Raw genomic sequence first — 22157 nt, forward strand, 5'->3', positions numbered from 1 at the left:
AGGACCCCACAACGCTGAGCTGATGGACGGACTGAAGGAGGGAGGGAGACCCCATGGGGAGGCTCTGAGAGGTAGGAGGTCATCCTCGCCTGAAAGGGGCTGACTCAGGAAGGCACTGGGTCTATTTGCTGCTGTGTCCAGGCTCTCAGTGAGATAAAGATAAATCAGGCAGACAGTGGCCCGGGGGCAGGGAGACCCCATTTCTCTCTGAAATGTCTGCAGAGAGCCTGGTGCCCGCCCCCACTTCAGCCCTGGGGAAATGAGAGCCAGGCTCCTGGGGAGGGCAGTTCCCCTTCCTGTGGGCTGCGGATGAGACAACCCCATGACAAGAAGGACCCAGCCTCTGAGCGGCCACACCCTGTGTGTCTCTCTGTCCTGCCAGCACCGAGGGCTCATCCACCTGCAGAGTCCGGGGTCACTGGGAGGAGACGCCATGACCCCCACCCTCACAGCCCTGCTCTGCCTCGGTGAGATTTCAAGATGGGGAGCGGGAGATCCGAGTCTTGGAGGGACCCCACCCCACACACAAGCCCTGGTCCATCAGGAGACCTCAAAAGCTCAGGAGGCACCAGGGCGGGGACCTGCTCAGGCTTCGGGGCAAATCCCTCACAGGGAATTCTCTTCCAGGGCTGAGTCTGGGCCCCAGGACCCACACCCAGGCAGGTGAGTCTGTCCCCAGCTGTCCCAGGTCCCTCCTCCACACTAGGGACAAGGGCCACACATGGGCAGCTGGGGGAGGGGACAGCAGTTCTGGGTGACTTATGAGGATGACGGGGGGGTCCTGGGCTGAGAGCTGGGATCTGAGTGTGGGGACGTCTTGGGATCCAGCCTCTGAATTCCTTCCAGGGCCCCTCCCCAAACCCACCCTCTGGGCTGAGCCAGGCTCTGTGATCATCCGGGAGAGCCCAGTGACCATCTGGTGTCAGGGGACCATGGAGGCCCAGGAGTACCTTATGGATAAAGAGGGAAGCCAAGAACCCCAGGACACACAGAACCCACTGGAACCCAGGAGCAAGGCCAGATTCTCCATCCCATCCATGACAGAGCGCCACGCAGGGAGATACCGCTGTTACTATCGCAGCTCTGCAGGCTGGTCGGAGCCCAGCGACCCCCTGGAGCTCGTGGTGACAGGTGAGAGGACACTCAGGGGTCCCAGCCCCAGGCTCTGCCCTCAGGAAGGGGGTCGGCTGTCAGGGGCGTCTCCCTCTCACAGCCCAGCCCTGGGGATGATGTGGGAGGTGGGAGCCCCATTTAACACGGTGCCTCCTTCTCTCCTAGGATCCTACAGCAAACCCACCCTCTCAGCCCTGCCCAGCCCTGTGGTGGCCTCAGGAGGGAACGTGACCCTCCAGTGTGGCTCACAGAAGGGATATGACCATTTTGTTCTGGTGAAGGAAGGAGAACACCAGCTCCCCCGGACCCTGGACTCACAGCGGCTCCACAGTGGGTGGTTCCAGGCCCTGTTCCCTGTGGGCCCCGTGACCCCCAGCCACAGGTGGACGTTCAGATGCTATTACTATTATAGGAGCACCCCCCAGGTGTGGTCCCAGCCCAGTGACCCCCTGGAGATTCTGGCCTCAGGTGAGGGAGCCACGGCCTTCTCTAATACACTTTCGGGGCAGCTGACAGGTTGTGGGGAGTTTGGCTGGTGACTGAATCTGGAAAGGACTCAGAGTGATGTGTTGATGGACAGGCTGAAGGCGTGAGGGAGACCCCATGGGGAGGCTCTGACACGGCCACCCTCACCTGGAAGGGGACAACTCAGGAAGGCGCCGGTGTGTTTGCTGTGAGGTCCCGGCTCTCAGGGACAGGAGGAAAGATCAGGCACAGTGGCCAGGGCTAGGGAGACCCCACTCCTCTGAAATGACTCCAAGACAGCCCTGGGTGAGAAGGAGGCACTGGGGTCAGAGACCCAGAGTGTGAGAGACAGTGAGACCTGCAGGGCCAGGACTGGAGAAGGAAGGGGCGTGGGAGGAACCAGCCCCTCGGAGTCCCAGCTCCTCTTTCCCTCCAGGCGTGTCTAGGAAGCCCTCCCTCCTGACCCTGCAGGGCCCTGTCGTGGCCCCTGGAGAGACCCTGACCCTGCAGTGTCGCTCTGACGTCAGCTACGACAGATTCGCTCTGTACCAGGAGGGGCAACGTGACTTCCTCCAGCGCCCTGGCGGGCAGCTCCAGGCTGGGCTCTCCCAGGCCAACTTCACCCTGGGCCCTGTGAAGGGTTCCTACGGCGGCCAGTACAGATGCTACGGTGCACACAGCCTCTCCTCAGAGTGGTCGGCCCCCAGTGACCCCCTGGACATCCTGATCGCAGGTGAGGAGCCCAGCGGGTTCAGTCAGGGATCCAGGCTCCGCACAGGTCCTGCCGGGGGAGCCCAGGTGGTGATGGCCGGGATGAGGGGTGGGGTCCCAAGGGAGGGAGAGACAGACAGAGACAGGGGATGGGCGGGGAGGGGAGACTCAGAGAAAACAGAGACAGAGAGACTGAGGGTCCCAGAGAGAGGCCTGGGGAGGTCTCAGCTCAGAACAAGGTGGGGCAGCCCCTCACCCATCCTTCTTCTCTCCAGGACAGTTCTATGACACGGTCTCCCTCTCGGTGCAGCCGGGCCCCACGGTGGCCTCAGGAGAGAACGTGACCCTGCTGTGTCAGTCATGGGGGCAGTCTGACACTTTCCTTCTGACCAAGGAGGGGGCAGCCCATCCCCCGCTACGTCTGAGATCAAAGTACCGAGCTCATAAGTACCAGGCTGAATTCCACATGAGTCCTGTAACCTCAGCTCACACAGGGACGTACAGGTGCTACAGCTCACTCCGCTCCAACCCCCACCTGCTGTCTCTCCCCAGTGACCCCCTGGAGCTCGTGGTCTCAGGTGACAGCCCCGACCCTGTCCTCTCTGAGCTCAAAGGCTCAGCTCAGGCCCAGGCCCAAGGAGATCTCAGCTGAGATGGAGTGAGGGAGGCTTGGCCAGAGGGGACCCAGCCCGCAGAGGGGAGGAGGCCAACAGGGGTTCTCCTAGGCATGGCCACCCGTTCTCCCCTGCCTGGCATGCAGAAGGTACCAGGTGGGCAGAGAAATGGTTCCAGGGAATCCCCTGGGTGGACGCAGGAGAGTGGGAGTGGAAGGGTGCACTCCATGGACAGCCCCAGCCCCTCACCCGCCTCCTGTGCTCTTTCTAGGACCACCTGGAGGCTCCAGACCCCCACCCACAGGGCCGCCCTCCACACTTGGTGAGTCTCTGAGGCCTCTTGGGAAGCGCGGCCTCCCCCGGGGCAGTCTGAGTCTCCCAAAGATTCCCACTCCCCTCCCCTCAAGGACGGGCTTGTGTCCCAGGGGCTCTGAGGCTGGGCTGGTGATGGGGGGGTCAAGGCAGAGAGAGATGTTGGGGCCCAGCCTGGGGGAGGAGGAGCCCGGCTAACGTGGAGGGCAAGGCAGCCCCAGCCCTCACCTCCCCATCCTGACCCAGGAGGCCCTGAGGACCAGCCCCTCAGCCCCTCAGGGTCAGGCCCCCAGAGTGGTGAGTGGGGGCTCTGAGTGGGAGGTGGGCGGGGTCCTGGGGAGGCGGGGGTCAGTTCTGTCCTAGGTTCCGGCTCCTCTGGAGGTGGCGATGTGGACAGGCCCCTCCCCTGCCTGGGCCTCAGTTTCTCCAAGTGTAAAGGAGAGAGGCCTGCGGGTGGGAAAGTTCCTTTCAGTTCTGACTCCCAGCTGTGACCTCCTGGGAGAGGAGGCCTCCCAGGGAACCTCCCAGACCTGACTCCGCAGGGGCCTGTCCTGTCCCACCTGCAGCAGAGACGGTGACCTGGGGCAGGGGAGGGGAGCAGGGCAGTGATTCAGTAAGGTCAGGCTCTTTCCCTGCAGCTCCGGGGCTCAGCTCTGGTGAAGGAACAAGGGCTGCAGGTCAGACTCCCGGGCTCCCTTCCCAGCTCTGCCGCTTCCTGGCTGGGGGCCCGGGGCAGGCGATTCCCCGCTCTGAGCCTCAGTTTGTGCATCTGTGAAATGGGTTGTGGGGGCGGCAATTCCATGTTGCACGACTGCTTGTGAGGGCTGGAGGTCATGAAGGAAAGACCTGGCTCGCGCCTGCACACAGTAGGTGCTCACATCAATGACGTCATTCCCACTCCTGACGTCATGTCAAGGTCTGGGAAGATACCTGGAGGTTTTGATTGGGGTCTCGGTGGCCTTCGTCCTGCTGCTCTTCCTCCTCCTCTTCCTCCTCCTCCGACGTCCGCGTCAGAGCAAACACAGGACATCTGGTGAGTAGGGAAGCGGGGGACCCATGGGCCGACCGAGGGTGGGCTCAGAGCACCAGCCAGAGGGAACCGAAACACACAGGTGTCAGTTTAGAAAACTGGTTCCAGGGGCACGTAATGTCAGCACGCATTTACAAACTCCAGTATTCATGCAGTTTTTTTCTATGTCATGAAATATTTGGAACATCTAGGCAGGAATATTTTTAGTTTTCCTTCTTTCCCTCAAGTTGCATGTGTAGAATGGGGGTTCTAATGTTCCCAGGGCTGAGACTCTGTCCATCTTCACCCAGACCAGAGAAAGACTGATTCCCAGCGTCCTGCAGAGGCTGCAGAGCCAGAGCCCAAGGACAGGAGCCTGCTGAGGAGGTAATTCTGCCCAAAGACCCCAGACTCCCACCCACCGCAGCCCATACACTGCCCCTCACACTCCCATGTCCTCCCCCAGGTCCAGCCCAGCTGCTGACGTCCAGGAAGAAAACCTCTGTAAGAGGAAGAGAGGGGACAAATGGGGGTGCTGGAGAGACAGGAGTCCCAAAATTTCAGTAGCAACAGGGAGGGGCTGGGAAGGGTCTGGGGCTCCGTGGAAGATGGTCTTGCCCCACACTGTGGGACGTCCCTGGATCTCAGTGGCCCCATCTGGGAGCAGGGCAGGGGCCAGCAAGACTGAGAGGTCTCAGAGAACCAGGAGACGAACCCCTTGCTCTGCCCCAGCAGATGCTGCCATGAAGGACACACAGTCTGAGGACGGGGTGGAGCTGGACAGTCAGGTGAGACCCCGCCCTTGTCCCGGGCACCAAAGGCCTCCTGGTGCCAGATCTAATCCTGCAGGACTTCTCTGTCCTCCTTCCCCCGGCTCTCAGCATCGTCACGGTGGGCCCCTCCTTGTCCAACACGCTGCCTCCCGCCTGCTGCGACCTCACTCTCTCCTGCTGTCCTGGACCTCGTGGGCCTCCTCCCGGGTCCCCTTCCTGCTCCTCGTCCTCTGTTTGGCCGTCTGGTTGTTAGAGCGCTCCCCAGGCCTCAGGAGGATGAGGAATAAATGAACCACCCGGTCCCCTGGGCTCCCCTTCATTCATTCATCCAGCGAGTGTTCCCAGGGAGCTCACTGTGGATCGGGCTCCCCGTGGGAGCTGCAGACGCAGCAGGGAGCAGAGCCGCCCCCGCCTCCTGAGCTCACCTTGTGGTGGGAGACAAAATGCAAATAAATGCGCCGTGTCCAGCAGTGCAACATGCTGTAAGGAACATAAACCAGGGAAAGGGCAGAGAGTGTGGGGCAGTGGGGCCAGTCTGAATGGAAGGGGAGGGCTGTGTGCTCAGCTGTCATCTGAGAAGCCTGGACGGAGGGGAGCACACGATCCTCTAATAGACGAGCCCCTACAGGCAGAGGAAACAGCCGTGCAAAGGCCCCGAGGCAGCAGCGAGCTCCTGCAGAAAGGCCGTGTGAGGCTGCAGCCAAATGGGCAAGGTCAGAGTGAGGAGGAGAGGCCAGAACCACAGGGAGGGAGCGGCCAGACCCTCCACGGCCTTAGGGCGTCCCTGAGATTCCATGAGGAAAGGGATGCAATCGGATCACCCTGGGAACAGTGAGGAAAATTGACTCCAGGGGGTCAGGGGGACTCAAGGACACCCCCCACCACTGTCTCTCTCCAGCAGAGCCCACACGATGAAGACCCCCAGGCAGTGACGTATGCCCCGGTGAAACACTCCAGACCTAGGAGAGAAATGGCCTCCCCTCCCTCCCCACTGTCCGGGGAATTCCTGGACACAAAGGACACACAGGCAGAAGAGGACAGGCAGATGGACACTGAGGTGAGTCCTTTCCTCTCCAGGCCCCCAGGCCTCCCCGACCCCCACCACGTTCCTTCCCTCTCACTCTCCCCCACTGCAGGCTGCTGCATCTGAAGCCCCCCAGGATGTGACCTACGCCCAGCTGCACAGCTTGACCCTCAGACGGACGGCAACTGAGCCTCCTCCATCCCAGGAAGGGGAACCTCCAGCTGAGCCCAGCATCTATGCCACACTGGCCATCCATTAGCCCAGAGGGGACCCAGACCCCACACTCAGGAGAAGGAGACTCAGGACTGCTGAAGGCACGGGAACTGCCCCCAGTGGACACCAATGAACCCCAGTCAGCCTGGACCCCTAACAGACCACGAGGATACGCTGGGAACTTGTGGGACTCACCTGACTCAAAGATGACTAATATCGTCGCATTTTGGAAATAAAGCAACAGACTTCTCAATAATCACTGAGTTAATAAGAAAAAAAAAAAAAAAACACAGACGTAAAGGCCGGGTGTGGTACTCAGGAGGCTGAGTAGGGAGGATTCCTTGAGCACAAGAAGTTAAGGCTGCTGAGGCTGCAGTGAGCTATGACTGTGCCACTGCACTCCAGCCTATGGGACAGAGCGAGACCTTGTCTCTAAAAAAAAAGATGAGTGAATGTTTTAAACTGAATGATAATGTAAATATTACACATCAAACTTACGAAATGGGAAAATTAAGAAGCATAAATAGGCCGGGCGCGGTGGCTCATGCCTATAATCTCAGCACTTTGGGAGGCCGAGGCGGGCGGATCATGAGGTCAGGAGATCGAGACCATCCTGGCTAACACGGTGAAACCCCGTCTCTACTAAAAATACAAAAAAATTAGCTGGGCGTGGTGGCGGGCACCTATAGTCCCAGCTACTCGGGAGGCTGAGGCAGGAGAATGGCGTGAGCCCGGGAGGCAGAGCTTGCAGTGAGCTGAGATCACGCCACTGCACTCCAGCCTGGGTGGCAGAGTGTGATTCTGTCTCAAAAAAAAAAAAAAAAGAAAGAAAGAAAGAAAAAAATAAAAAGGAAGCATAACCAGGTACAGTGGCTCACGCCTGTAATCCCAGTACTTTGGGAGGGCAAGTGGGGAGGATGGCTTGAGCTCAGGAGTTCGAGTCAGTCGGAGCAGCATAGTGAGACCCCATCTCTACAAAAAATAAAACCAGTCCGGCGTGGTGGCACACACCTGTAGTCCCAGCTACTTGAGAGGCTGAGGTGGGAGGATCACTTGGGTACAGGAGGTTGAGGCTGCGGTGAGCCAAGATCGCACCACAGCACTTCAGCCTGGACAACAGTGAGACACTGTCTCAAAAAAACAAAACAACTAACAAGACAGTGAAATTATCTGTTGATTAGTGTTTGCATAATACATTTTTCATCCTTCTGCTTTTTTAATGTTATAAAATATAAACAACAGGCCAGGCGCAGGGGCTCATGCCTGTAATCCCAGCACTTTGGTAGGCTGAGGCGGGTAGATCCCAAGGCCAGGAGTTCAAGACTAGCCTGGCCAAGATGCTGAAACCCCGTCTCTACTAAAAATACAAAAATTGGCCAGGCCTGGTGGCAGACGCCTGTAATCCCAGCTACTAGGGAGGCTGACGCAGAGAACTGCTTGAACCCGGGAGGCAGAGGTTGCAGTGAGCCGAGATCACACCACTGCACTCCAGCTTGGGCAACAGAGCAAGACTCTGTCTCAAAAAAAAAATCCAATCTTGTAATCTCTTTTTGATCACTTATATTTAATGTAATCACTGATGACATTACAATTGTATGTCACTTAATAACAGGGATATATTCTGAGAAATCCATCATTAAAAAATTTTGGCCGGGCGTGGTGGCTCATGCCTGTAATCCCAGAACTTTGGGAGGCCAAGATGGGTGGATCACCAGAGGTTGGGAATTCGAGACCAGCCTGCTCAACATGGTGAAACCCTGTCTCTACTAAAAATACAAAAATTAGCTGGGCATCGTGGTGCATGCCTGTAATCCCAGCTACTTGGGAAGCTGAGGCAGGAGAATCACTTGAACCTGGGAGGCGGAGGTTGCAGTGAGCCAAAATTGTGCCATTTCACTCCAGCCTGGGAGACAGAATGAGACTCCATCTCAAAAAGAAGAAAAAAAAAAAATTCACCATTGTGTGAACATCACAGAGTGTATTTACACAAACCTACGTGCTATAACCTACTACATGCACACGCTATACCATCACATATGCAGTGTGTAGTGGACCGAAACACCGTTATGCGGTACGTGACTGTGTTCAGGCGTGCCTTTTTGTCTCCTCTGTTGTGTGTTGTTTCCTCCCCTTTCCTGCCTACTCTTGGATTTTTAGAAATATTTTGTTTTGTTAAAAACTTATGATTCCTTTTCTATTTAATGTTTTTGGACCATGGTTGACCACCAGGTAACCGAAAACACAGAAAGAAAATTACAGATAAAGGGGGACTACTGTATTAGGGTTTTTTAAAAATATATTTTAAATTTTTTTGTAGAGATGGGGTCTCACTATGTTGCCCAAACTGGCCTCGAACTTCTGGACTCAAGAGCCTCCCATCTCTGCCTCCCAAAGTGTTGGGATTACAGGCATGAGCCATTGTGCCCAGCTTAAGTTTTTAATTGACAAATAATAATTGTACATATTTATGGCATACAGAATGGTATTTGATTTTATCTACTAGTGTGTGTGTGTGGGGTGGGTGGGGGGGGTTCTTTTTTGAGACGGAGTTTTACTCTTGTTGCCCAGGCAGGAGTGCAATGGTGCAATCTCGGCTCACTGCAACCTCCACCTCCCAGGTTCAAGTGGTCCTCCTGCCTCAGCCTCCCAAGTAGCTGGGACTACATGTGCGCACCACTATCCCCAACATATACATATTTATATATTTATATATTTATATTTATATTTATATATATATAGAGAGAGAGAGAGAGACAGACAGACAGAGTCTCACTCTGTTCTCCTGCCTCAGCCTCTGGAGTAGCTGGGATTACAGGCACATGCCACCATGCCTGGCTAATTTTTATATTTTTAGTAGAGACAGGGTTTCACCATGCTGGCCAGGCTGGTCTCAAACTCCTGACCTCGTGATCCGCCTGCCTCCCAAAGCGCTGGGATTATAGGCTATATAGCCACTGCACCCAGCCCAACAGACGTATTTTTATTGAGATACAACAGTATTTTGTGGCATTTAGTAAATTCACAATATGGCATAAGCATCACCTCTATCTCATTCCAAAACATTTTTATACCGAGAAGGAAGCCGAGTTTACATTAAGCAATCACTCCCACCTAATCCCATGCAACAATTAACCTACTTTTTGCCTCTATCGATTGGCCTTCTTTGAATACCTTTTTTTTTTTTTTTTTTTTTTTGTGGAGACAGGGTCTCACTCTGTCACCCAGGTTGGAGTGCAGTGGTGTGATCTCGGCTCACTGTAACCTCTGCCTCCCAGGCTCAAGCGATCCTGCCACCTGAACCTCCCAAGTAGCTGGGATCACAGGCACATGCCACCACGCCGCCAGGTGGATTTTTTGTATTTCTGGTAGAGATGGTATTTCACCATGTTGCCCAGGCTGGTCTCGAACTCCTAAGCTCAGGCAATCCACCTGCCTTGGCCTCCCAAAGTGCTGGATTACAGGCGTGAGCCATCACACCCAGCCTGGATACTTCTTATAAATGAAATAGCGTCATATGTGACTTTTCCTGACTGCTTTTATCTAGTATATTATCAAGGTTCACCCATGTAGCATGTATGAATACTTCATTCCTTTTTACGGTTAATATTTTGTTGTAAGGATATACCACACTGTTTCTCTATTCACCAGCTGATAGACGTAGCTACAAAAATAAGTAGTGGCTGTGCAGGTGCATGTCTGTAGTCTCAGCCACTTGGGAGCCTGAGGCGGGAGGATCACTTGAGCCACAATGTCAAGGCTGCAGTGAGCCATGATAGTGCCACTGCACTCCAGCCTGGGCAACAGACCTCATCTTTTAAGCAAAGAGAAAAGAGGCCGGGCGTGGTGACTCATGCCCGTAATCCCAACGCTTTGGGAGGCTGAGGCGGGCGGATCACCTGAGGTCAGGAGTTCAAGACCAGCCTGGCCAACGTGGTGAAATTCCATCTCTACCAAAAAATACAAAAATTAGCCGGACATGGTGGCGCACGTCTGTAATCCCAGCTACTCGGGAGATTGAGGCAGGGGAATTGCTGGAACCTGGGAGATGGAGGCTGCAGTGAACTGAGATGGCACACTGCACTCCAGCCTGGGCGACAGAGCAAGACTCTATCTCAAAAACAAAAAAAAAAAGAAAGAAAAAGAAAAAAGAGGCCAAGCATGGTGGCTCATGCCTGTACTCCTAACACTTTGGGAGGCCAACGCAGTTTGAGAACAGCCTGGCCAACATGGTGAAACTCCATCTCTACTAAAAATACAAAAATTAGCCAGGCGTGGTGGCACGTGCCTGTAATCCAGCTACTTGGGAGGCTGAGGCAGGACAATCACCTGAACCGAGGAGGTGGAGGTGGTAGTGAGCTGAGATCATGCCACTGCCATCCACCCTGGGAAACAGCAAGACCGCGTCTTAAAAAAAAAAATAGGAAAGTTGGCCGGGTGCGGTGCCTCACGCCTGTAATCCACCACTTTAGGAGGCCGAGACGGGCGGGTCACGAGGTCAGGAGATTGAGACCATCCTGGCTAACACAGTGAAACTCTGTCTCTACTGAAGAAACAAAACATTAGCCGGGCGTGGTGGTGGGCACCTGTAGTCCCAGCTACTCGGGAGGCTGAGGCAGGAGACTGGGTGAACCTGGGAGGTGGAGCTTGCAGTGAGCCGAGATCGCGCCACTGCACTCCAGCCTGGGCAACAGAGCGAGACTCCGTCTCAAAAAAGAAAGTCAGTGAAGGGACCTGTTTGGGAAAACAAAACCCAGGCTCGAAGGAAGCTCGTGCTTCCCTCTGTGAGCAAGTTGACAGTCTTAGAAACATCTCCCCCAGCCTCCTTCTCCCACGCGGGTCATCTGTCCTGCGGCGGCCCCACTGGCTCCTCCCATCAACCAAGGCAGAGAGTGGGAAAGCTCCTCACACTTTCTGCTTCACACACAGTGAACAAATCCAAACCGCACTGCCCCCATCCCTCCTCACCCGGCTCCACCCGTGTCCGCTGGTCCATCCCCACAGTCTAAGCTCAGCTGGAGATGGAGGACGCCCCGTCTGTGCACTGCATCAACCTCCCTCCTGGCCCCCTACTGGCTCCCATCCCTACTCCAGTCCATCCCTCTCATCACTTCCGAGGCCTCTTCTGACAATCTTACCTGGCTGTGACCCTCCACTGCTCAAATTCCTTCAACGGGGCTCCATCTTCCAAAAATAAGATTCACGTTCTGTGCCTCACGTTCAAGCCTGTTGATGACCAAACCTGATACACTTTCCAGCTTCACAGGCTATGGCTCCCCCTCTGCCACACCAAACTCATCACAGTTACCCACCCCCTGCCAGACACACACAACCTCAGTTATTAAACACGTGTAAGTCTTCTGATGGCTGCTCCCTGAGCCGATCTGGATGTAGCCGACGCGTCTGCAGAGCTCGTAGACGATGACAAAGACAAGCCCTCCTGCCTCGTTCCACTCCACTGTAAATGTATGTGTGTCACAGGTCATGAGGAGTCCACGTAAACCACTTAGAATCCTTATCAGCACATCGCCTAGCGGCTGGGCTCACACTAGCGTGTGGTTATGGTTAACCATTAGTAAAACCCTCCCATATTGCATTCTGTGCAGTGATGGGCTTGTAAAAACAGACACCTGTTTCTACTGTGCTTTCTAAAGATTCCCTGTTTTTTTTTTTTTGTTTTTTTTTTTTGTTTTTTTTTTTTGTTTTTTTTTGTGAGACGGAGTCTCACTCTGTCACCTAGGCTGGAGTGCTGTGGCGCGATCTTGGCTCACTGCAACCTCCACCTCCTGGTTTCAAGTGATTCTCCTGCCTCAGCCTCCCGAGTAGCTGGGATTACAGGCATCCATCACCACGCCTGGCTAATTTTTTGTGTCTTTAGTATAGAGACGGGGTTTCACCATGCTGGCCAGGCTGGTCTCGAACTCCTGACCTTGTAATCCACCCGCCTCCACCTCCCATAGTGCTGGGATTACAGGTGTGAACCACCGCGCCTGGCTGGATTTTCCATTTTCTTAAACATAGCATCCAATAAATCCTCATGGTGCACAAGTCCCCTGAATGACAAGGTCCCATCTTTCTTTGGCTCACTCTCAGGTCTGAGAACAGCCCACACTGTTTCTGGTGGAGGACGCCCTCCGCGCGCCACACTCGCTGTTCACATCTTGGTCTCTCCATCCCCCAGAAGGACCCCTCACTCCCGTGACAGGTGCACGCTGCTCACCTATGAGCATGTTTTTTTTCCTACAACTTGTTGAAACCGGCGCAGAATTACCTCTTATCTAAACATGGGTAATGTGTCTTCATAAACCCAAGCTCCGTGAGTCCAGCAGGAATCCTATCAGCTTCACCCATGACTCCCCTCCTCCCGGCAGCATGCCTGGATGTGGTAACCACTGAATAAACATCGCCTGATCGCGAGGCTCACGAAAGAAAAGATGCGTTACAGAGCTCAGGACACGGAAGGGGCTTGCCTCTAGAATGAGAACAGTGGGCTGTGTCCTAAGGCCCTGCCCTCTCTAGCCTCGTGCTAGAACAAGGGTCACCCCTGGATTTGAGTTGGGTGAGGTGGTCTGAAAGGCCCCCAGAGCCTGCTGTCCCCTCAGCCCCATCCTTCAGGGGGAGCAGAGCGAGGCCCGGGGGAGGGGCTGTTCCCCTCCTGCAAGGCCACTGGTGAGAACACATGACCTGTAACACAGAGCCCAGGGCTCCTTATGCCTAGCATGCCACCTGCCCCCAGGCTCTGTGGCTCAGTCGTCTAATTCATCTGCACTGCTGGGGACGGTGACAGGCAGGGCCACAACCCCCACCCTCATTGCCCATCTCCCTGCTGTGTGTCCAGGGAAGCCTTAGGTGGACACGGGGTGGTCGGTGACCCCGACCTCTTGGGCCGGAAGCACAAGGCAGAAGGCATGGAGTTGAGACCAGTGAGAGCTCTCCCTGCAGGCCCCAGAGTGCGCATCCCCTAAATACCAGCCGCCCCATCGCAGGGGCATCCAGGCAGCCCTCAGCCCTCCCTCTCAGCACAGCCAGGATCGCTGGTGCTCTCTGGAGACGGCCTAAGCCCTCAGCGTAACTCAGAGGCTGGTTTTGACAGCTCTGCATTGACCAGGACAAGGGGCTCCCAATCTCCCAGCACCTAGAATGGGCGGCACCTCCCGGAAGTCCCCCTGGGCCCTGTGAGCCACCCCCATGGGGGCCAGCACAGATGCTGCGGTGGACACAGTGCCTCCTGCCCAAGGTTGGCCTCGTCCCCCCCACCCAACATCTTTGTTGTTCCTCCTGGGCCCTGTGAGCCACTCCCATGGGGTCCAGCACAGACGCTGCGGTGGACACAGTGCCTCCTGCCCAAGGTTGGCCCCCCGTCGCCCCCATCCAACATCCTGGTTGCAAGTGAGGGGCCCCTACCCAGCCCTCATCCCGTTCTCTGCTCAGGACCCTGGGCTCAGGGCCATCCCTGGTGATGAGAGTTGAGGGAGTGAATGATACAGGGAAGTGGTCCAAGGAAATCACCAAGAAAGGGAGAGCAAGAGGCCCGGAGATTAAACAGACCCATGCAGGCCAGGCACTGTGGCTCACACCTGTCATCCTAGCGCTTTGGGAGGCGGGTGGATTGCTTGAGGCCAAGAGTTTTAGATCAGCCGGGGCAACACAGTGAGACCCCATCTCTACAAATTGAGCTGGAGTCTCTCTCTGTTGCCCCGCTCGCCACCTCTGTAGACAGAGCCCTGAGCTGGAGTCTCCCTCTGTTGCCCCGTTCGCTGCCTCTGTAGACAGAGCCCTGAGATGAAGACCCTTTTCCTTTCCAGGCCCATAGGCTTCTCCCCAGAACCACATACCTCAACTCCCACTCTCCCCTCCCTCCAGGCTGCTGCATCTGGAACTCCACAAATTGTGAGCTACACCCAGGTGAGCCACCACCTCTAGACCAGACAACTGTCTCTTCCTCCCAGGGGAGCCCCCAGGAGCCCAGTGAATACGCTGCCCTGGCCATCCACTAGCCCAGACAAGACCCAGACGCCATGCTCCAAGGAAGGAGACCACAGTGAGCCCAGACGGTGCAGCAGCTGGCCCCATGGACACAAGACCACCATCATTTTCCAAGTAGCAACCCTGAGGGAAGGGCCAACCACCTAGCTCGAGTCGGCCGCAATGGACTTCTCCACGTGGTTTACAGTAACTCAGCTGTGTTCCAGAACTGTCCCTGCACTGACCTCAAACCCTGAAGGCCTCCAGATAAGGACCCAATCAACTACAGCCTGCAGCCTGAGGGAGTTGCACAATTTCAGGTTTCTCACTTCCTCAGAAACCAAACCCCTTCCCAACACAGATGATCAACAAGGCCGAGAAAAGGGAAGCCTGCCAACCTCTTGACCATGAGTCCACAGAAGCACCAACCGTGGATAGGACGAACAGTTCCCTCAACGCCCCTTCCCCTACGCTAACCCACTTCCCCTACATGTGAAGACAAAACTGGGAACTTGCCCAACATCAACCACATCACAAGCTTTGAAACTAACAAGCAAATTCTGTGAAGTGCTCCCCAACAATCACTAATAGTTCATCACCTTCCCCAACAACCCGTCAGACTCAGGTCAGCTCCCGTCCCACCTGTCTCTTGCTGGGTGGGGTCAGGGTCCCAGGGCCAGCAGGCAGGGCAGGCCCCCACCTCCACGTGGCACCTGCCCTGCCTAGCAATCACTGGCTCCCTCCCACCCCTATATGCAAACGCCGGCTTACTCGGAATTTCCTTCTGGTTTTGACTCAGTTTTTCCAAAAATACCATTCGCCTCTCCCCTGATGCCAGAAGTTTCTGGTAAAGATGTGTGTTCACTACTGTAGAAAAGTACTGAGAGGCCAGGGACCACTAACTGGTAGGCACTCCCAAGTATCACCCGGAAGTGAGTGAGCCGAGGAGAGACCCCCACACACCAATTGTAAAGCGCTGATCCTGTTTATTTGGCAGGAAAACAAGACAATCACAATCCAGCAGCCCAGGAGGGACAAGTGGGTTTAATCCTCCTCCTCGTCGTCTCCAGCCCCAGCCCCACCCTGGCCCTTCTTGGCGTTCTTCCTCTTCACACGGCCCGGGCGGCCACCCCCATAGGGAGAGCGCAGAGAGAAGTCGATGTGCTTCTGGGAATCCAGGCGGACAATGAAGGACGGGATGTTCACCACCTGCTTGCGGACCCTGGAAGAGGTGACAAAGTGAAGTGGACTGGAGAAACGGACGCTAACCCCAGCTAAGGCACCACTCTCTCCTCTTCACCCACGCTGTGAGGCTGCCATGGCTGCAGAAACCAAGGCACTGCGGGAAGGGTGCACCTGATCCTATGGGCACCCTTCGGGGTTTTAGGGTATCACCTTAATCCCCAAAAATGCTTCAGATGAGTTTCTCAACCCCATTTTATAGGAGAAATTCAAAAGCATCCCACCTAAGACTACAAAGCAAATGAGGTGGCCGTGTAAGAACCCCCAAGTTCCGAGTCTGAAACATCCTGAACCCCACGCCTGACACTGAGCTGTATTACCACGCGCGGCAGCAATGCCCACAATAACGCAGCAACCCGAGGCTACGTCTCCGACGAAAGCACTGACACACAAGGCTCTGCCTACGGCTCACAGGGTTCGTGAAGGGCTGGGGCGAAGATTCTAAACGCAAACATCTTGCCCTCTTTCTGTACAGCTCCTCCCCCTCAATGGTGCCACGTTACAGAAGGGGCACACTGAGTACCCAGAATGCAGTCATGGATTAGGGTCTGGAATCAACTTCACAAGAGAGCCAGGAGACAGCTGAACCCACCACCCAAGCGAGGTGAGGCTGGTTCTCTCCCTCCACTGGGGACACCAAGAGCTGTTACCTGTCCAGCTGCCCACATGCCTGGCAGAGGCCTTCACAAGGTGTACGGCTAGAGCCGCAGTGACCCTTGCGCTGGGCTATTGGGGCAGGAGGCTGCCCCAGCTCCCTGGTGAGCTGTGTGCAAGGGTGAATCTGTACCCTCTGGGTGAGTTCACACCCATCACCTCCAAGGGCTGCATAGGAGATAGGGACAGCAGGCTTAGTGAGGGCAACCATCAGAGGGGCAGATGGAGGAAGATTCAGGTGCCCATCAGAGGTGGTACCTGATATGGCGCTGGCGGATCAGCACGCGAGCGTGGTGGATGGACTTGGCCAAGCCCAGCTTGAAGACCTGGGTCTGTAGGCGTCTCTCTAAGAAATCCTCTATCTTCAGGCCCAGGATGTAATCCAGCTTCATCTTGCCCTCATCCAGCACCCCAATGCGGACCAGCCGCCGCAGCAGGGCGTTGCCTGGGAAGAGTGGGAGGAAACACTGATTCAGCCTTCTGACCTCAGGCTTCTTGGCTTCAAATCCTTGTTCCACCTCTTGGTAGCTCCATGTCGTGGTGGTGAGGCACAGGTAGTACAGCACCAGTCACCGTGACCCATGTCACTGTCAAAACCACCCTATGGGCTGGGCGTGGTGGCTCACACCTGTAATCCCAGCACTCTGGGAGACGGATCACGTGAGGAAATCATCTCCTTACAGGGACTCAGTCTGCAAAAGACCAAGTGCAGCTGCTATTAAGCCACTACCACCGCAACAAAGCACAGTGCTTAAGAGTTCATCCCCTCAGTCCAGAAAGCTCGCTCTTCTGATTAACCAGATGCGAGATTAAATCACATTCCCTGTGCCATAAATAGCAGTATCTACACCTTTTAGGAAGAGAAAAGTAATTTCTAACACTAGAATTTTTCCAGTTAAGTACATGTCATTTATTTTACTATTCTGTATGAAATTTTCCACCAAAAATATATATAGTATGTATATAACGTAACAATGCACTGCATGCATAAAATATCCAACATATGTCAGCTACACCTTTCTTCCAACCCCAGGCTCAGGACGGCTTGCTCCTTACCCTGTCCAAAGCCGTGGCTTCTAGCTAATACTCTGGACTGCCCTTGCCCACAGCCCCAGGGCCCCGGGGACAAACGCCTTCCCCTGGGCTCCCACTCATTGCTATAATCCCACACGCGTTCAGCAAATCAACTGCCCCTTGACACTGGGGTAAACACCTCAAACTTTTTTCCTTATGTGCACTTTTATAAAAAGTGGCTCTTACTAGTTATAGCAAACCATTCAAGCAAGCTTTCATAAATAGATCCACATGCATCAGGCACTTCTGATATTCCTGGCACTGTTACCCTCCAAGCAGTTTGAAAGAAAGCTAGCTCACTTTGTGAGGACCCAAAGTCTTCCCAGTAGGGAGCAGTTACAGGTAGGGAGAATCAAAATGGAAACACCAGCCGTGTACATTTCCAGCAACCTATGTCATACTATGGCTTCAATTTTTGTTCTTTTTTAACACTCAACACCAGAGGATATTTAAACACCTGAATATCAAAATACAAAAACATGTCGAAAAGGCAATGAAAATGAGTTTGGGATCATTTACCTCTTTGGACACTTCACACCTTTTTGTCTTTACATTAGAAAATAGAAACTTCAGCCAGGCACAGTACCTTATGCCTGGCCTATCAACCCAGTATTTTGGGAGGCTGAGGCAGGAGGATCAGTTGAGTCCAGAAGTTTGAAACTAGCCTCGGCAACATAGTGAGACCGCATTTGTACCAAAACAAACAAAAAAGTAAAACTAAATTAGCCAGGCATGGTGATACATGGTGGATTGTGGTCCCAGCTACTAGAGCTGAGGAGGATCACTTAGGCACAGGAGGTCCAGGCTGCAGTGAGCCACGACCACGCCACTGTGCTCTGGCCTGGGAGACAAAGTGAGATCATCACCATTAGGCACAACAAAGGCATGATTTTTAAAAATGTGTTTCACATTTATTATCATTTTTGAGACAGAGCTTCGCTCTTGCTGCCCAGGCTGGAGTGCAATGGTGTGATCTCGGCTCACTGCAAACTCCGCCTCCCGGGATTGCCCTGCCTTAGCCTGGGATTACAGGCATGCGCCACCACGCCCGGCTAATTTTGTATTTTTTTAGTAGACTAGGGGGTTTCTCCACTTTGGTCAGGCTAGTCTCAAACTCCGACCTCAGGTGATCCGCCTGCCTCTGCCTCCCAAAGTGCTGGGATTACAGGCGTGAGCCACTGCACCCGGCCCACATTTATTAAACCATCTATCTCCTGAAAAAGAACACGAGGGTCAGCCACAGGCAAAACCTTTAAGTATGAAGACAGTAGTTTTCAACAGCACAATAAACCTTACACCTGCAACAAAAGCATGTCCTGCTGCTGAGGCGCCACTGGGCCAATGCACCAGGAGAATTTAAAATACTGTAAAAATGCAAACCAGGGAGGACCTCAGTGGGAAACAGGTCCTTGTCCTCATACAAAGCAATTAGGTATTACAACGCCTTCCTTTCTGATCTGAAAAATGGACATGACTCCTACATTTCTTCACAGTTGTGCTGAGGGGGAAATTCGTGGTTTTTTTGAGTCTCACTGTCACCCAGTGCAGTGCCGCGGATCTTGGCTCACTGCAATCGCCATCTCCCAGGTTCAATCAATTCTCCTGCCTCTGCCTCCTGAGTAGCTGGGATTACAGGCACACCACCATGCCCGGCTAATTTTTGTATTTTTCGTGGAGATGGAATTTCACCATGTCGGCCAGGGTGGTCTCGAACTCCTGACCTCAAGTGATCCGACCACCTCGGTCTCCCAAAGTGCTGGGATTACAGGCATGAGCCACTACGCCGGGCCTCTATCTGTTGATTAACTGCCAGCCAAATGTTGGCGGCTGTTCAGTCTTAACAGACAAGACTCAATCTCGCCAGTCACACATCTTAGTGGGAAAGGCTGGATCTGAATCAAGGCAGGATTACACTAAAGAGCAAACATCCAAGCTCCTCCTTCCTGTCCCTGGCTAGGCTAGATGGCTTCATTTACTAGAAAGTGTACTCACCTGAACAGCTGTGTACCCCTTGGGAATTTTCACTTCTGCCTTGGAAAACCACAAATAACCCTCAGACATCTGCACCGCTTTCCCACATGACTAAGTTTCATTGCAATTAGGATCTATATTTAGAAGTCCTCCCTAATACCAGAACCAGCTGTAGCCCACTCCCCACAGAACTCTGGGATGAACTCCCACCCAGCATCGGTATCCATGGGGGAGGGATCTCCAGCACGTTCATGAGATTGTCAACAGGGTCTACAAATTGACGAAAAGAATGAAAGGGTCAGGTGCAGTGGCTTACACCTGTAACCCCAGCACTATGGAAGGATCACTTGAGGTCAGGAGTTGGAAACCATCCTGGGCAACACTGCAAGATCCTGTGCCTATTTTAAAAAAAAGCTTCTAACATCTGCAAACCTGGGACAAACTGTGATAATCTGTGGCTAAACATGCTCCAGGACTTTCTCAATGCCTAATATGGATGACCCCTCTCATGCTTAACAGTCAGGGCTCAGGTGTAGAGACTGCTTTTCACCATAAGTCATGACTACCCAAACTCAGGCAAAAGCAGCGTCTCAGGATATACTAACGCCAATCTCGGTCATGCCAATCTGCTGTAGAAAGCACTCCAATAACACAGCATCTCAGAGTAGACTTTCAAACAAGACGATTAAGATGGTACATTTTCAAGTTAATGTATATTTCGCCGCAATTCGTAAAGTAAGCCTAAGTCCATGCGATCTGCGTGCCCTCCTAAAGCCATCACCTGAAATGCTGTTCCCTGAAACATTTTACAGATTCTCTCCTCTTCAGGCCTTTGCTAAATACCACCTAAATGTCCTTGACCAGCTTAATAAAACAAGCACCAGCCTGGGCAACATGGTGAAAACCCGTCTCCACTAATAATACAAAATTAGCCAGGCTTGGTGGCGCATGCCTGTGATCCCAGCTACTTAGGAGGCTAAGACAGGAGAATCGCTTGCAATCTGGAGGCGGAGTTTGCAGGGAGCCAAGATTGCGACAACTGCACTCCAGCATGGGCAACAGCGCGAGACTCCGTCTCAAAAGTAAAATTAGCCAGGCGTGGTGGCGTGTGCCTGTCTGTAGTCCCAGCTACTTGGGAGGCTGAGATAGGAGAATTGTTTGAACCCAGGAAGCGGGGGTTGCAGTAAGCTGAAATTGCGCCACGGCACTCCAGCCTGGGCGACAGAGCAAGACTCCGTCTCAAAAAAATAAATAAAACGAGAAAGTTTAATTAAAAAAAAAACAATAAACCAAGCAAATGTGCAAACCCTGTTATCACCATCTCTTAGTCCAGAAATTCCACTGCATAGTCTACTCTCACCTCCAGCAAACAGGCCACAGAAACAGAACTGTTTTGAGACATCATATATAGACAGGTGCCCAAGTGTGCCAGGCCTATCTTTAGCTCTGGTCGTTACTAAACTGAAGGTCCAGTAACTGGGCAAAAAAGCCACACACCTAAGAAACAGGGCAAAGACTGATCCAGATCCACTTTTCCTCCTCCACAAGTGCCACTAAAAGTTAAAAGGCTGGCTCCATTTATCCAATGACACCTCTCATCACTGGAACAGAGGCAGCAGACGGCAGAATTAACCTCACAAGCCCTGCACCCCATCCCTCTGCTGTGGACTCCCATACACACCTTCGAACAGACGCCGTGGGTCCTTCTCATCAAGCGTCAGCAGTTCCCGGGCGGCCTTGCGGATCTTGGCCAAGGTAAATTTGACCCTCCAGACCTCACGTTTATTCCGGAGCCCATACTCGCCTGGTGGGGAGAAGGGGGTGGACAAGTGTGGTCCCACGTACCGGCACAAAAACCAGGCTGGCAGCTTTGGATACACAAAACCTTCCTAAACCACCAATAGTACCAAATTTAGGGGGCGGACTAGATCGAGCACCCTGGGCGCGTTCATTCACGTGCTAACCGCCTCCCGGAAGCCGAACCACTTCTCGGAAGCCTTGGCCACTCACCGATCAGCTTCAGCTCTTGGTCGAGACGAGATTTCTCGAAGGGTCTCCGCGGGGTCACATAAGTTTTGCGACAAACCCAGCTCCGGGCCACTGGCATATTGGCTCCGCTTCCCCGTCTGCGCCTGCGCGGGAGAGAAGCGTGAGTTAAGAGCCCCAAGCAGCGCCTGCGCAGTCCCAAAACTACGCCAAAACCTCGCGGCGCCCAGATAGAATCTCGCGATAATAACCTCCAATGGTCTCATAGTCAGTATCCGCCCCCACAACCGTGCCGCACTCCCGTTCAACCACCCTGCTCTCACCCCTAACGTCTTTAGCTTACTCATGGAACCTCGGAAGGCCCAGGCCACCATCCGGCCCAAACCCTAGCGAAAAAGCACACCACCGCACCTCACCTGAGCGAAAGACCCGGTCGCTGAGAAAGAGGCGCGTAACCGGCACGGCTGCGCTTTTATAGTAACGCTGGCGCCTCGTGACGTTATCACGCACCATGCACGTCAGAGCCAATCAGAAGAGGCGTTGGCTGGCTGGGAAGCAGTGGAGACGTGAGGCTGGGCTAGAGCGGCGTGCTAACCTGGGAGGACTAGGTTTTTTCCGGCCAGGGAGTGGAAACCTGAGTAGGGAGAACCTTCCTTCTCCGCCGCTGGACGGTGGTTTTTCTCTTTCTTTCTGAGACAGGGTCTCGCTCTGTCGCCCAGGCTGGAGTGCAGTGGCGTGATTTCGGCTCACTGCAGCCCCGACCAACCTCTCGGGCTCGAGCGATCCTCCCACCTCCTCCCCAGTAGCTGGGATTACAGGCACACGCCACGACGCCCGGGTAACTTTTTTTTTTAACAGTCGGCGTCTTGCCATGTTTCCCAGGCTGTCCTTGAACTCCTGGCCTCGAGAGAGCCTCCCGCCGTGGCCCCCCAAAGTGCTGGGATTACAGGCATGAGCCACCGCGCCCAGCCGAGATTATTTGTCACTAACAATAATGTGGCATTCTGGACGCTTTCTATGTGCCACATACTGTT

The 22157-nt window shown here is 54.1% G+C and overlaps 2 protein-coding genes across 18 annotated transcripts; one reads left to right on the plus strand and one right to left on the minus strand.

Moving 5' to 3' along the window:
- Window positions 1-359: 359 nt before the first annotated feature.
- On the plus strand, window positions 360-6542 carry LOC100605737 (leukocyte immunoglobulin-like receptor subfamily B member 3). Of its 16 annotated transcripts, XM_030819690.1 has the most exons (15): window positions 434-467; window positions 628-663; window positions 847-1131; window positions 1279-1581; window positions 2015-2311; window positions 2565-2867; window positions 3175-3225; window positions 3462-3512; window positions 3854-3892; window positions 4132-4248; window positions 4536-4611; window positions 4691-4728; window positions 4960-5012; window positions 5896-6054; window positions 6134-6542. In XM_030819690.1, exons 1-15 carry the CDS (start codon window positions 434-436, stop codon window positions 6278-6280), a joined length of 1989 nt encoding a protein of 662 aa, XP_030675550.1. In that variant the 3' UTR covers window positions 6281-6542. The 16 variants fall into 16 exon arrangements, with proteins under 16 accessions (XP_030675553.1, XP_030675561.1, XP_030675565.1 ...); XM_030819701.1 differs by lacking the exon at window positions 3854-3892 and having other exon boundaries at window positions 419-467; window positions 3465-3512; window positions 5899-6024; XM_030819694.1 differs by lacking the exon at window positions 3854-3892.
- An 8620-nt stretch (window positions 6543-15162) lies between these two features.
- Window positions 15163-21601, minus strand: RPS9 (ribosomal protein S9). Of its 2 annotated transcripts, XM_030819732.1 has the most exons (5): window positions 21539-21598; window positions 21148-21280; window positions 20819-20941; window positions 16351-16537; window positions 15163-15418 (listed from the first exon to the last, which is right to left on the minus strand). In XM_030819732.1, exons 2-5 carry the CDS (start codon window positions 21242-21244, stop codon window positions 15241-15243), a joined length of 585 nt encoding a protein of 194 aa, XP_030675592.1. In that variant the 5' UTR covers window positions 21245-21280; window positions 21539-21598; the 3' UTR covers window positions 15163-15240. The 2 variants fall into 2 exon arrangements, with proteins under 2 accessions (XP_030675592.1, XP_030675593.1); XM_030819733.1 differs by lacking the exon at window positions 20819-20941 and having other exon boundaries at window positions 21539-21601.
- Window positions 21602-22157: the final 556 nt, after the last annotated feature.

Source organism: Nomascus leucogenys, chromosome 10 (assembly GCF_006542625.1).
Source record: "Nomascus leucogenys isolate Asia chromosome 10, Asia_NLE_v1, whole genome shotgun sequence".
Taxonomy (NCBI): domain Eukaryota; kingdom Metazoa; phylum Chordata; class Mammalia; order Primates; family Hylobatidae; genus Nomascus; species Nomascus leucogenys.

What these genes read in the sequence shown, in the direction of transcription:
- LOC100605737 (XM_030819690.1), top strand. Translation starts at nt 434, where the DNA reads ATGACCCCCACCCTCACAGCCCTGCTCTGCCTCG. An exon ending in CACAGCCCTGCTCTGCCTCG is followed by an intron (nt 468 to 627) that starts GTGAGATTTCAA and finishes ATTCTCTTCCAG; the next exon opens with GGCTGAGTCTGGGCCCCAGG. An exon ending in GGGTGGAGCTGGACAGTCAG is followed by an intron (nt 5,013 to 5,895) that starts GTGAGACCCCGC and finishes GTCTCTCTCCAG; the next exon opens with CAGAGCCCACACGATGAAGA.
- RPS9 (XM_030819732.1), bottom strand. Translation starts at nt 21,244, where the DNA reads ATGCCAGTGGCCCGGAGCTGGGTTTGTCGCAAAACTTATGTGACCCCG. An exon ending in CCAAGAGCTGAAGCTGATCG is followed by an intron (nt 20,942 to 21,147) that starts GTGAGTGGCCAA and finishes TCTCCCCACCAG; the next exon opens with GCGAGTATGGGCTCCGGAAT. An exon ending in CCCACGGCGTCTGTTCGAAG is followed by an intron (nt 16,538 to 20,818) that starts GTGTGTATGGGA and finishes CACTCTTCCCAG; the next exon opens with GCAACGCCCTGCTGCGGCGG.